The following is a 14,984-nucleotide window of genomic DNA, read 5'->3' on the forward strand; positions in this document are numbered from 1 at the left end:
CTAGACTGCTGTAAGGCTGAATTACCCCGTGTTTTAGCTCTTCGCCCTCGGTTTTGGGCATTTATATACATCCATTTTCTACCGCTTGTCCCTTTCGGGGTCTCGGGGGGTGCTGGAGCCTATTTCAGATGCATTCGGGCGGAAGGCGGGGTACACCCTGGACAATATCAACAATCACATTTTATTTATATAGCCCTTAATTACGGGTGCCTCAAAGGGCTTCACAAACTCACAACATCCCCTGACCTAAACCCACATCCGGGCAAGGAAAAACTTTAAAAATCCCAGATGGGGAAAAAAGAAGAAACTTTGAAAATTATTTGCGGATGTAGGGACTCCCTTTCCAGGGTGACTGGCTGCAATGGATGTCAAGTGGGGACAATTATTAAATTGTTAAATTAATAAAGCTTGCAACCAAGTGTTATGAAAAAGTTCCCATCACACTGCATCACATTACACAATCTACTTTCAGAATTTACATTAGCCACATTTAGGATGTTGCTTTGTTATTATAAAGTTGCTTGTCATACGAGCTAGTATACCACATTGTCAGACTAGCCACATTACTACATTTATGAATGATTGGACAGTTGATCTGCTTTCAATATTTACATAAGACGTGCATTGAATGTTGTTTTTACTTAAAAATCACTCATCAGAATGAGTAAGCTAATGTGGTTGTAGCCAGTAAACTATGATGTCAGGTGAGCAGCTAACAGACTTAACTACAATTTACTACATTTAATAAATGATTAAACAGCTAATCTACTTTCTAAATTTACATTAGCCATGTTCTAAATGTTTAGATTTTAAAATCGCTCGTCATAGGTGCTATCTTATGTGGCTGTAGCCAGTAAACTACAATGTCAGACTACCAGTAGCTGAAAACCGACTTCACTACAATTTACTACAATTCATGAAAAACTTCACAGCTTATCTACTTTCAAAATTTACATTAACCATGTTTTGAATGTTTTTATTCTATAATTGCTTGACATTCAAGCTAGCATGTGTGGCTGTAGCTAGTAAACTACAATGCCAAAATAGCTGCAAACAGACTTCAATATAATTTACGACATTCCATGAACTATTAGATAGCTCGTCAACTTTCAAAAATTACATTAGCCATGTTTTGAAGTTTTTTACAATACAATTGCTCGTCAAAACAAGGTAGATAATGTGGATGTAAATAGCTAGTAATAACAGTACGTCAATGCAGCAAACGCATTTCAATACGATTTAAGACATTTCCTGAAACTCAAGAAACTAATGCCTTCTCGTTTCTTAGGGTGTGTTTTCCACCAGCAAAATTGTTACCCAGCCTAAATTTAATCCCACATAACTATTTCAGATCTACAGTTTGCTTCTGGAGGTTCAAGACTTTGAGAAACGTTTTGTCCATGCACCAGAAGAGGACAGAGAGGTTTTACTCGAGCAGCACAAAACCAACACCATGCAGCTTAGTAACTCTCTGCAAGAAAAAGATTGGGACGACAGGTTAGACCTTTGACTTAAGTTTGCTCTGTGCATTTTGTCTTCATAAGCCCAAGTTGCACATGCATTATAATTATTTTCCTTATGCTCTCTGGAAGGGTGAGCGATGATCGGTGTGTGATGATCATGTCAGTGAGGAAGGGCAAGCGGCTCATATCCAGGCTGCTCCCCTATCTGCCCTCCTCTCAGGCTGCTGCCGTTGTTACGGCGATTGCCCGCAACCTGCCCACCTTAGCCAAGAAGGACAAGCAAGACCAGGTAACGTATATATATTGCAAAAGACAGTATAAGAAAATATCCTATGTACTAGGGTAGTAACGGTATGCCTTTATCACTGTTTAGTACAACCCTCCGTTTTAACATTAGTTTGTTCATGTTGGGTACAATAAGGAAACATATTGCAAAACATAAAAGTGCTTAGCTTTTGTGAAAAACACTAATGATTTTTTAAATAAAAATATAACAGGCAAAGTGCTTGCAGGTCATTTAAGAAAAAACGACAAACTGCGCCGCCTCGCAGCAGTGCCTATAATGCGTTTCTGTGCGAACTTGGACTCTAGTACCACTGAGTTTTCCATCTCGAAATGCAGCCTCACCAGGCTGATGGATTCCAATGACAAGCCTCTGGGTGTTTCTTCCACACGGGCTGAGTTAAAGAGGCATCAGGAAAGACACTTCCAATTGTAGTTGTTTGCCTTGGAATATATCATCGTTATCGTAATCGGTTACAGTGTATATCACAATATCATAGCTGCCTACTCTTCCAGATTCTCCGTAAATTGCACCAATTTTGCGACTTAATAAAATCTCACGGATTGTGATATTTTTATGGGGATAAAATATACTCAAAGTTGTCAAATTGTGAAAATTAATAAATATGTACTTTTTTTTTTTTTTAAAGTTGAAATTTTTAAAAAAATTGTGGTCCCCTTTATTTTGTATTGTATGTAGTATTGAAATACGTGCGCGTACACGCAGTACGTATTTTTACTGGATAGTAGTCTGTTTATTTAAATTCTTAGTTTTATCTTTATTACCTCGTGTAATTTATTTTTATCCCATATTTGTTCCACTACCACACCTTAAATTGGAGTCCTTAATCTCGTTACATGCTAATATAATGACAATAAAGTCCATTCTATTCTATTCTATTAGGGTTGTACGGTATACTAATACTAATAAATTCCCGCGATACTAATCAATTGGAAATGGTACTATACTACCTTTGAAAAATTCCGATACCGTTTATGCTGCTGTGCTACGGTGACTACAGAGCCGAGGTGCATGATGTTGTGTGTCAAAACGCACACAAAGGGCATACAAGCAGAGCGTGGAGAGAAAAAATGGTAAAAAAAACCTCAAATTCTACTGGTTCGTAAAGAGAAGTGCAATATGGAGGTATTTGGGCTTCAAAACTAACAATAAAGGTGACTCTTTAAACAAGGAGGTAAAACACGCCTTGCCAAATGTGGCGATTGGTATTACCAGCGTTGCTTCAAACGTAGGGAAACATCTAAATAAGTGTGGACTAGTGATCAGCTAGTGCACAAATTGACAACTCTGTTGTGCTTCACCCAACATAGTGAAGTTATCTGTCCAACTGTCTAATAACTCTTTAAATATTAGGATTACATTTTTCTTGCTCTAGTATTTTCTGTGCTCATAATGCAGCTTTTTTAAAAGATACTGTAAATGCAGATTGACTCTGATAACACTCTGTCTATTCAGGTGCTGTGCTGGTTGGTGGAGCCAGTTTCTGCTGTGATCATGTCCATGTCCAGTGCTGCCCTCACAGACATGCTGCAGGAGCTCCAGGGCAGCGAGGGTCAACTAGCCACAGTACTACATAACAAGGTACACACTTTTGATGAAATGCTCTGTATTGTAGTTATTTATGTAAGGCATCACATATTCTAAAGAAGTGGCAACTCAAACAATTTAAGATTGCAAACCGAGCGATGAATGTCCACAATTTTGTTGGAGTGCAATATGAATGTCATGTTCTTAAACACATTAGAACACCCAGAAAAAACAGTATTAAAACGTTGTATATGTTGGGATCCCACAATTTTTTTAGGGTAAAAAAGGGGAGAAAATGCTGCTTAGTGAAGATAAAAAATTGTTGTATGGCGGCTAGGGTTTTATGCTGCCAATTCCGATCATCCATGAGTGAGATACTAATCATATATTTACTGTAAATACATAAGTAATTCATGGTGAGTGCTACTGACAGTGTAACAATATTAACACAATATTTAAAGTATTTCTTTATTCTATTTTATTACATACAATTTCCTCAAAAGTGCACAGTAACTGAGCAAAAACAAAAACTATTTTAAATCCTTTGGGTTCAGTCCTCCCGTGTCCAGGGTAGAGATGTGAGAGATGTGAACGAGTCGGGTCTTTTGAATGGGTCTTTCAAGCGAACGATGAGAACCGATTCGCAATTGTAATTTGTTCTTTTGAGAGCCATTATTTTTGCAAATTACCATGCTGCCCTCTCAAAATCAAATTCAGAATAAGATTCCAAATCAGCTTCAATGGCTGTATTTATTGAAGGACTAATGACACCTGGGGTGATGACATACAAGATCAAGCAGACATAGTGACGTTGCTGTCAAAGAATGGGTAAATTCCACCATCTTGTGGAATGTGTACAATGAAAACAAAATCCAAATTACATTATCAATATTTCAAAAATATTTTTTTAATGTGTTTATATTGGTGTAATGTATACATTTTGATTTATTGAACAGCGTTTTATCCTATTTGCTGCCACGAGTGAGTGTTTCCTTAATGAAAACAAGTTATGTAAAAAAATATATATATATAGGAAAAAGTTGGTCTTTTGAACGGCTCTTTTAAAGAAAGGACTCCTCAAGATCCGTCTCCCTTCAAATAGCTATAAATCCCATTTTAATTCCAGACACTTATTTCTTAAATTTGTAAACATTAACAAAAATGACCAAAAACATTATTTTGTGTAATGAAAAATATCAATCTAATCCCTCAATTATCAATCGTATATTGAAACTACCCTTGGATAGTTCCGCCCTCGGTGTATGCCTGGCCGCTACACACCAACTGTTGTCTTTTTTTATTATCTTCTCTCTAGACTCTTATTAATCTACGGTACTTGTTAAATTCCTTTTCCTATCTGCTTACTTTCTGCTGTAATGCACTTCCGTTTACTATATTTTTCGGACTATAAGGCGCACTTAAAATCCTTTCATTTTCTCAGAGTTCAAAAGTGCGCCTACAACCCGATGCGCCTAACTTATGTAATAATTCTGTTTGTGTGTACTGACCTCGAACAAATTTTATATGGTACATACTGTAGTATAATGACAAGTGTGATCAGTAGATGGCAGTGACTCATAAGAGATCCGTGTGGACTGCAGCTTGACTGACACCTGTTCAATAAAGGATGCTAGCAAGTACCGGTAAGCAAGCAAGACCAAAACTTTGATGTTTCATTGAAAATATAGAACATTACAACAGAGCTCAAAAATCTGTCAAAATGTTTTAGCACGACTTAGCTACGAAGCCGCACTTTTTGATAGATTGTCGGAGCAATACGGCTACCGTAGTCAGACGTACTGTGCTTCAACATAGGGGTATTATTATCGTGTGTGTATAAGGACCCCAAAATGGCACCTATTAGAAGTTATATTATCTTGCGTTTAGTTTTACCCTATTATGTAAAACCAACATTTTGTACTTATTGGTACATGCTGATGTGTATTTGGGATCTGCATATGTCCTTGAAAATTTGCGCCCGTCCTCCATTGTAGTCCGCGCCATAGTCCATAAGCTCCTTCTTTTTCTCTATCTTCATGTTGTGGGGCATTCATCCTCCGCTGTTGCCATTTCTAATACAAATTAGCATTTAGTTAGAACTTTATCTGTCAATAGACTCACTATGGCAGTGCTAAAAACTACAACAAAAGATGACGGGGAGAAGATGCAGTCGAAGTAGAGGCACGTCAATAAGACCGCCAACAAAACCGCCTTGTGTATGAAAATAGACCCGTTCCTCGACAGTGCACCTTATATTGTGGTGCGCCTTAGGGTCCAAAAAATATGGTACACTTCTTAAAGTTTAATAAGCACCTGTTGCTTGTGTTTTTTCAAGATAGTTTAGTGGCTATCTTAGCAATTAGCATTCCTTGTTGTCTGCTCCTGCTTGTTCTTACGCGACGTTGTCAGAAAAATTGTATGTAAATGATCAAAAAACATTCCGTTCTCTGAGTTCCCAGTGAACAGACAAGAGGCTGTGTTTGTTGCACCAAGCCAAAGGCTTGGAAAATTCCGCTGTGTACGATGGGAGGAGACAGGAGGGGTTATCTATTTTGATCCAAGACCTGCCCAAGCTCGATCCAGGACCAGTCCAAGCCAGAGGCATCTTTTTCTTTTGTGTTAATGTGACCGAAAGCAATGGCTGTTTACATACCCCCCATTCCTTTAGAAACAGCTGTTGTTATGTAAACAGGGAAAGTCCAAATAAAAAGAGGTGGCGTACAATCTTTCGCCCGAGCATGCTGGAGACTGTCCAAGAGTACAGCCCAGACGTTTCTCCTCAAATTGAGCCAAATTTAATTCTGTCTGTTTAATTCCTTGCTTCTTGTCTCGTTTAATAGATGTCATCAGTGTTTGAACCTGACAGACGTGTTAAATGTTTAGCCTCATATTCCAGTTCTCCATTGATATAATACTTGTAAGAAATGTAGTTTATTTTCCGCAATGTGTATTAACATACACTGTTTGCTTTTAGCCACCTGTGTCAGCCGGGGAACCAAAAATAGTTAGAGACTTAATCTAACTATACGTAAGACTTGCTAGTCTTACGTATGCTGCAACATGTGCAGCCGTGTCACACTATGCTAACTTACGCTTCCAACAACAAGCCGTCCGGGGCAAAACAAAAAAAAAACCAAGGGACTTACTAAGTAACCAGCATTACTACCCGATTCTCCTCGAGCCATAAAGCTACAGTTGTTGAGGTCATCGCTTTTTGTTTTGGCAAAGATTTATGGCCTCACTCACCAGCATCAAACTTCTAGCGCTGCCCGAAGTGAACCATACTCCGGTGCAACATAAACATCTGACTGAAACTGTTATTTTTGATAACTGTATTTTTTTAACTGTCAGTTTTGTGATGTCTGCACTAATGTAGTGTAAACTCACTATAAAAAAAAGGGTGGCAGCTGTATCTCGAGAGAGGACAGTTACTTTTGTTTACAAATCTCCCCGCATGCATAACAACTGTTTATAGATGCAGCGGAAAAACCAAAACCACAGTTGCAGTCTTTACAATAAATTTGCTGTGTGTTACGTCCTGTCTGACTGCGCTAACATAATAAGAGTCCCAAAGAATAGCTTGCTTCGAGTTCCACCAGGGGTGTCAAACTCATTTTAGCTCAGGGGCCGCATGGAGGAAATTCTATGCACATGCGGGCCAGACTATTAAAATCATGGCATTACAACTAAAAAATAAAGACAACTTCAGATTGTTTTCTTTGTCTTACTTTGGCCAAAAATAGAACAAAGGCATTCTGAAAATATTACAATAAAAATATAGAAAACAATACTGGCAGCAGTAAAGTTTAGATCCATGAAGGAAAGAAGAAAATGAATGAATGTTTATAACTGAATACATTTACATATGCGTAAAAATGTGTTTTTTTTTGTATTATTTTTTTTTTTAATGAATTAGGTAACGTTTGTGACAACCTTTTTCCAAAACACAATACAGAATGTGAGATATAACCGGATAATGCATACATTTATCATTTGTTTTCAAAACGGTTACAAAAAAGTGGGATCTCAAAAATGTACTGTGGGACCCCGGGCCTTGACTTTGACAGATACGGTTAAAACTCTCCAAAGTTTTTTTTTTATGGTAGAGAGAAACAACAAGGCACATTTGCATTCTGTAGCAGATCTGAGACATTTTTAATTTTTAAGTGCAGATTGAATCAGATTGAATTGTGATTAATCGATTTAGGCCTTTAAGAATTAAAATCGAATGGATTTGGGATATTAGCCATGATACTCAGCACTAATGGTTTCATAATAGACAAATATTGAGGTCTAGAATACAAAAAGACACTAAATAAAAACGTGTCCTTTGTTTGTGTTCAGTTTGGTGTTACGCTGCTCTATCTGATCTTGAGTAAAGGAGAGAGGATGCAAAGTTCTGACCCCAACTGTCAGCTCATGGATGACAATCGATGGTGAGACACTTCAATCCTTGATGTTTGTACCAACTCGACTGACGCATTTTGCTTAGTTGTTACTTTTTTGTCATCCAGGACAGAGTTGGTGTTTTCTGTGACCAGGGAGTTGCTGAGCATTCCCTCTACGTCTCTCTCTTCTCCTCTTTTTACGCCTCCCAATTTGCTCTTCCTCTTCTCACGCTATGTGGACCGCCAACGCTTGGACTTGTTACAGGAAAAACTACAGTAAGTCACAAATACACACAGGACTTCAGGTATTGAGCCCAGTTCCATTGATCCATAATAGGGCTGGGCAATATATTATACCGGTACATTAAAAAAAACGTTCAAAGTGCTTAAGATTTCCTCAGTGTTTTATGACTAGATAACCAGTGTTGAGAGCACTCAGATTATTTTTGTTGCAAGTAGTAACGTAGTGTGTTGTTCCTCCTTGAAAAATAAGTCAGCCATTACTATGTCAATGCATTTTTTTTTCATTTTGTTTGTGAATGTGAGGTTTATATCCTCACGGTTGTGCGATGGAGTTTCTACTTGTTCACTGCGGCGAAATCCGCTGGCTGTTAAGTTTAAAACTACTAATCAGCCAACCACCCGCTACACTACAGTACCTTAGTCCGCACAGGCTATGGGTAGAGGTACTTTTAAACCGAGTTGTTTTTAAAAAAATGTATTTAAACGGGGATAGCAGATCCATTCTATGTGTCATACTTGATCATTTCGTGATATTGCCATATTTTTGCTGAAAGGATATAGTATAGAACGACGATAAAGTTCGCAACTTTTGGTCTCTGATAAAAAAAAGCCTTGCCCCTACCGGAAGTAGCGTGACGACACCGGAGGAAGGACTGCTCATATTTTCCTATTGTTTACACCAGCAGCGAGAGAGATTCGGACCGAGAAAGCGACGATTACCCCATTAATTTGAGCGAGGATGAAAGATTCGTGGATGAGGAACATGAAAGTGAAGGACTAGCGTGCAGTGCAGAACGTATCTTTTTTCGCTCTGACCGTAACTTAGGTACAAGGGTTCATTGGATTCCACACTCTCCTTTTTCTATTGTGGATCACGGATTTGTATTTTAAACCACCTCGGATACTATATCCTCTTGAAAATGAGAGTCGAGAACGCGAAATGGACATTCACAGTGACTTTTATCTCCACGACAATACATCGGTGAAGCTCTTTAGCTGCTGAGCTAACGTGATAGCATCGGGCTTTACTGCATATAGAAACAAAACAAATAAGTCCCTGACTGGAAGGATAGACAGAAGATCAACAATACTACCAAACTCTGGACACGTAAATACACGGTTAATGCTTTCCAGCTTGGCGAAGCTTAGCAATGCTGTTGCTAACGACGCCATTGAAGCTAACTTAGCTACGGAACCTCGACAGAGCTATGCTAAAAACATTAGCTCTGCACCTACGCCAGCTCTCATCTGCTCATCACGACCCGTGCTCACCTGCGTTCCAGCGATCGACGGTACGACGAAGGACTTCACCCGATCACCGAAGCGGTTGGCGGCCCGTAGACGGAGGAAGTCAAGGTGAGGTCGTTCGGCTAGCTCGTCTGCTATCCTCAAAGTCCTCCTGGTTGTGTTGCTGTAGTCCGCCGCTAATACACCGATCCCACCTACAGCTTTCTTCTTTGCAGTCTCCATTGTTCATTAAACAAATTGCAAAAGATTCACCAACACAGATGTCCAGAATACTGTGGAATTTTTGGATGAAAACAGAGCTTTTTTGTATTGGATTCAATGGGTCCGAATACTTCCGTATCAAACGTTGACGTCACGCGCAAACGTCATCATATCTAGACGTTTTCAACCGGAAGTGTGGCGGGAAATTTAAAATTGCACTTCATAAGTTAACCCGGCCGTATTGGCATGTGTTGCAATGTTAAGATTTCATCATTGATATACAAACTATCAGACTGCGTGGTCGGTAGTAGTGGGTTTCAGTAGGCCTTTAAATATTATACAAGTTGGCCTTCCGAAAAATAGGTATCGATCCAGCATCGATTTAAAGGGCAATATCGATTTTATCGATACTAGAAAAAAGAAAACATTGCATTTAAGAACGACAGACTTTTTAAGAAGTTTAGCACTTTTAATGATAAGGACGTTAAACATTAAGTCTGTCTGCCCATCTATGACCAGGGCTGTGTTATAAGGTAGAAAGGTCATGACGATTTTAATGGCCCACAGCCATACTTGCCAACCCTCCAGATTTTCCCGGGAGACTCCCGAATTTCAGTGCCCCTCCCGAAAATCTCCCGGGGCAACCATTCTCCTGAATTTCTCCCGATTTCCACCCAGACAACAATATTGGGGGCGTGCCTTAAAGGCACTGCCTTTAGCGTCCTCTACAACCTGTAGTCACGTCCGCTTTTCCTCCATACAGACAGCGTGCCGGCCCAGTCACATAATATATGCGGCTTTTACACACACATGAATGAATGCGAGGCATACTTGATCAACAGCCATACAGGTCACACTGAGAGTGACCCGTATAAACAACTTTAACACTGTTACAAATATGCGCCACACTGTGAACCCACACCAAACAAGAATGACAAACACATTTCGGGAGAACATCCGCACCGTAACACAACATAAACACAACAGAACAAATACCCAGAACCCCTTGCAGCACTAACTCTTCCGGGACGCTACAATACACACACCCCCCGCTACCACCAAACCCCGCCCATCTCCCGAATTCGGAGGTCTCAAGGTTGGCAAGTATGCCCACAGCCCCTGGTAGATTATGCTTCCACTGAGCTAATACATATTCATAAAAATGAATCCAAATTAAAAAGTCACAAGTCATACTATCTATCCATTTTCTACCGCTTGTCCCTGTTGGGATCGTGCTGCCCATACATCATACAATATTCAAGTTTGAATAATTTCATTAACCACCACGGCTCCTTAAAAAATTGTTTTGTCCACATCGCGGTTTGTTCTTCCCATGATTCTTCCTCATCGGGAAGGGTTTGGATGACCCCAAAAAATAACAATTTGTGACATCAGAAATTAGTTGAAAAGGAGTCCAGGAGTATGAGCAGCAGAGCAGGGCCCAGGACATAAAATGTTTTTATATAAGAATGGTGAGTGAGTGAAATTACAGAGGGGGCTGAAACAATTAGCCTACGGTACTTATTAATTCACCTAATGTCTGTAACATTACCTTCGACGGGCGTTTGGTGACATCTGGTCGCGCTACACTCAAGACGAGTCGCCATGGGGTCGATAAAGGTCACACCAAATGCAAACGCCACAAGACAATAAAGAATTAATTGCAACACAAAAACGTTTTCGCTACAGCATGATTGTAAACGGCACAACAAATATAAACGACACACACAATAATGTAAAGCCACCATCTTAACCACAATGGATACGACGGACACAACAGAAGTGACGGTGATAGATGTTATAAACGGTGTAAAGAACATAGTATATTAGTATTATTAAAAAAGTTTAAAAAAAAAAAAATCATGACTTCGCTTACGTTTCTGACTTCGTTCATCACACCCTCGGCCATTTTAGGTCCTTGTGTCACCGAAACTTGTCATGTATACCTAATTCCTTTACAAGAAATAACAGGAATATAGAAAACTTCCCCTGCAGTATTTCACAGTAACACTGCTTGATTTTTTATTTATTTTTTGCTAAAATATTGCTGAATCGATTTTAACTTACTGAATCGTTTCAAATCGAATTGTTCTAAAAAAAATAGTATCGTCCCTGACTCATCGAAGGATGTGTTTGAACATAATGTTCCGTATTTTCGGAGTATATGTCACTCCGGAGTATAAGTCGCACCGGCCGAAAATGCATAATAAAGAAGGGAAAAAACATGTATAAGTCGCACTGGAGTATAAGTCGCATTTTTGGGAGAAATGTATTTGATAAAACCCAAAACCAAGAATAGACATTTGGAAGGCAATTTAAAAATAAATAAAGAATAGTGAACAACAGGCTGAATAAGTGTACGTTATATGACGCATAAATAACCAACTGAGAACGTGCCTGGTATGTTAACGTAACATATTATGGTAAGAGTCATTCAAATAACTATAACATATAGAACATGCTATACGTTTACCAAACAATCTGTCACTCCTAATCACTAAATCCCATGAAATCTTATACGTCTAGTCTCTTACGTGAATGAGCTAAATAATATTAATTGATATTTTACGGTAATGTGTTAATAATTTCACACATAAGTCGCTCCTGAGTATAAGTCGCACCCCCGGCCAAACTGTGAAAAAAAACCTGCGACTTATAGTCCGAAAAATACGGTTGTTATAGGTAGTGGTGTCCTGATGCAACTTTTTCACTTCCGATACAATACCAATATTGGAGCCTTGAGTATTGACCGGTATTGATCCGACATTACATCAGCACAAATCACACACTATTTTGTAGTGTGGGATGTTAGAACAGGTTTGGTCAATTGGAATTATTCAAATAGCAAAACATAAAAATGTAAAACCTTTTGGGGTTCCACCTTGGCAGATATTGGATACATCTTCAATTTTGATTCACATTTGGCAGATTTGCTGTCTCTAAGCAACCATGACTCATTCGATTTGTGCTCTTTGGAAGTTCCATCCATCCATGCATCCATTTTCTACCGCTTACCCCTTTCGGGGTTGCGGTGAAAAGATAATAAAATGGTCATGGCGCCATTTGACCATCCATCCATCCATCTTCAACCGCTTATCCGGAATCGGGTCGCGGGGACATCAGCTCCAGCAGAGACCCCCAGACTTCCCTCTCCAGAGCAACATTAGCGACTTCCTCCTGGGGAATCCCGAAGCGTTCCCAGGCCAGAGAGGAGATGTCATCCCCCCATCTGGTCCTTGGCCTGCCGCGGGGTCTCCTCCCAGTGGGACGTGCAACGAGGACCTCCCTAGGGAGATGCTCGTGAGGCATCCGCACGAGATGCCCGAACCACCTAAGCTGGCTCCTTTCCAAGCGAAGGAGCAGCGGCTCTACTCCGAGTCTTTCTCGGGCGACTAAACTTCTCACCCGATCTCTAAGGGAGATGCCAGCCACCCTTCTGAGGAAACTGATTTCGGCCGCTTGTATCCGCAATCTTATTTTTTCAGTCATGACCCACACTTCATGACCATAGGTGACGTCACTTGACCATATAATGTAAATCTGACTTCAGTGAACTTTATAGAACACAGGAAGACACACATTACGTTTCCCATACAATTTATAGGGATCGAATTTAACCACAGCAAAAGCTGCGACCGCCCTGTCAATGGCCGTAATTCCCTAAAAAAATTGACCGACATCAACGGCAAGAACATGCCGTGACCGTCCTTGACTTTTTACTTGATAATGGACTAGGGATGTAACGGTAAACGGTATAATGATCATTCGCGATAAAATTCCAGACTGTTACTAACACCGTCTATTTTTTTAATTACCAACCCCGTCATTTATTAATGCATTTTAGGCAACATGAAATCAGGCGCATGCGCACTAGCGTCGTTTGGCTTGATAATCATGGCGGACCAACGACACAGACTTTACTTCCCCTCGGAGTAAACGGAGCCAAGTGCTTGGTTTAACGTCGTTTCCCCTCATTTCCCGCAGTGCACTGCTGTATTTAGATGGAGACAGGTGTGGACAATATTGGAGACAGACGCACTTGTCCCCACACTAAAAGTACACAGCGAAGGAGAAAACTATTTGATGTTACTTTTATTTTGTTAAAAAAGCATCCATCAGCTGCTGTGACTGAGAGGTAATGACCTGAAGAAACATGCAGCAGGCGATGTGTCCTGAACGTTGTCACAACTTGTTTATAAAGTCTTTAGTTTGTTTACTGGGATGTTGTCACTCCTGCTTTATTTACCTGCAAACTGTATCAGTGTTCCATTAACATCACTACTAGCTAAAATGTTTTGTCATCCTATCGAATTGAACGAAGGCTGTGAAGATTTTGTATTCGATGTGAGAGGTGTCACTCCTCCTTTATTTTTGTTGACCAAACTGTTGTACTGAACCAAGAGAAGAACAACGCTTGTTTATTAGACTCTATCTTCATTAGCCAAACTGCTTTTTTATTTTTTAAATCAAAAAGTAAACAAGGATTTTTTTACATTACTTGTTTTTTTCATGACACAAAGGTATTACTTCAAAAAACAATGTGACACAGCATTTTGTTAATGTTTTATTGTGTATAGTTAATTCCTATGACATATTTCTGCTCAAACTCCTAATGGATCTGTCCCGATACAGCATATAAATGTACATATAAAATGTTTTTGTTTTTTTAAATACCTCCCTCTATCAGAATGTGAAAATAGAGATAATATATGCATGCATGCATGCTTTGGAGCCCCTGCCTCAAAAGAAAATAATATTTGCCTTGGTGCCCTAAAATATGAGCCCTCCTTTAAGGCAACACTTGCCTTGACCTTAAAAAGTAAAAATTTGAGGCCTGAATTTACAATATTGTGTTGCTCTAAGATACACACTTTCGTCTTTTTACTACTTTTGGATTGTGTATTTAAGCTGTGAATATTTAGACTCAGACAAACTTTATTGAAGTCATTTTGGATTGTATTTCTGAAACAATGACATTTCTGAGAAAATAAATAAGAATTGTGTTACTTGTCTTTCCCAGGATTTCCACTTTGTCCCGGTAAAAGTTTCTGCATCGTCATCAACACAGAAGCCTCCTGATATATTGCGGACGTGTGTGTGTGTGTGTGTGTGTGTGTGTGTGTGTGCGTGTGTGTGTGTGTGTGTGTGTGTGTGTGTGTGGCATTGTGATGACTTGTTTTAATCCAACTGCTTCTCTTGCCCCTTTTTTGTTGTGTGCGAGTGTGCGCGTGTGCATTTTTTAATGGAACCGAGCCGACTAAATGAGATTGAGGATTTTTGAATGATAGCAATGAATTCTGCGTTTTTAAATATATTGTTTTAAAATTGAACCCTAAAATTAAAAGTATTTCTATGATATCAAATGTGCACTCCTATTTTCTTGTCCCGTTGCTTTGAGTGCAGTTCTCTTAACACCGTAAAGCTGACAAATATGTCCAACTAATCGATCACCTAAACTCGTCTGCTTTAAGTCTCTTTGTAAATTATTATTGGCGTGTACATTGTGTGTAACTGTCTTTTTAAAGTCAACTGTACATGTGGTTTTCAATAAATGTACCTTTTTTTTTTTTTTTAGTGTATATGTTTTTTCTAAGTTGACATTTGTTTGGA

General features: G+C 39.3%; 1 protein-coding gene across 3 annotated transcripts in view; it reads left to right on the forward strand.

The window, feature by feature from the left end:
- The window catches only part of patl1 (PAT1 homolog 1, processing body mRNA decay factor), a 66,718-nt gene extending 51,734 nt beyond the window's left edge, over nt 1-14,984 (forward strand). For 2 of the 3 annotated variants that reach the window (XM_062027151.1, XM_062027152.1), the window contains 6 exons: nt 1,352-1,497; nt 1,593-1,752; nt 3,223-3,348; nt 7,639-7,730; nt 7,809-7,958; nt 14,395-14,979. In XM_062027151.1, coding sequence (XP_061883135.1) covers nt 1,352-1,497; nt 1,593-1,752; nt 3,223-3,348; nt 7,639-7,730; nt 7,809-7,958; nt 14,395-14,416 — 696 coding nt within the window. In that variant the 3' untranslated portion in view covers nt 14,417-14,979. Of the gene's footprint in view, nt 1-1,351; nt 1,498-1,592; nt 1,753-3,222; nt 3,349-7,638; nt 7,731-7,808; nt 7,959-14,394 lie in introns of all 3 variants that reach the window. The other variant, XM_062027150.1, reaches the window with a different exon arrangement.

The sequence above is a fragment of the Entelurus aequoreus genome, linkage group LG18 (assembly GCF_033978785.1).
Source record: "Entelurus aequoreus isolate RoL-2023_Sb linkage group LG18, RoL_Eaeq_v1.1, whole genome shotgun sequence".
Classification (NCBI taxonomy): domain Eukaryota; kingdom Metazoa; phylum Chordata; class Actinopteri; order Syngnathiformes; family Syngnathidae; genus Entelurus; species Entelurus aequoreus.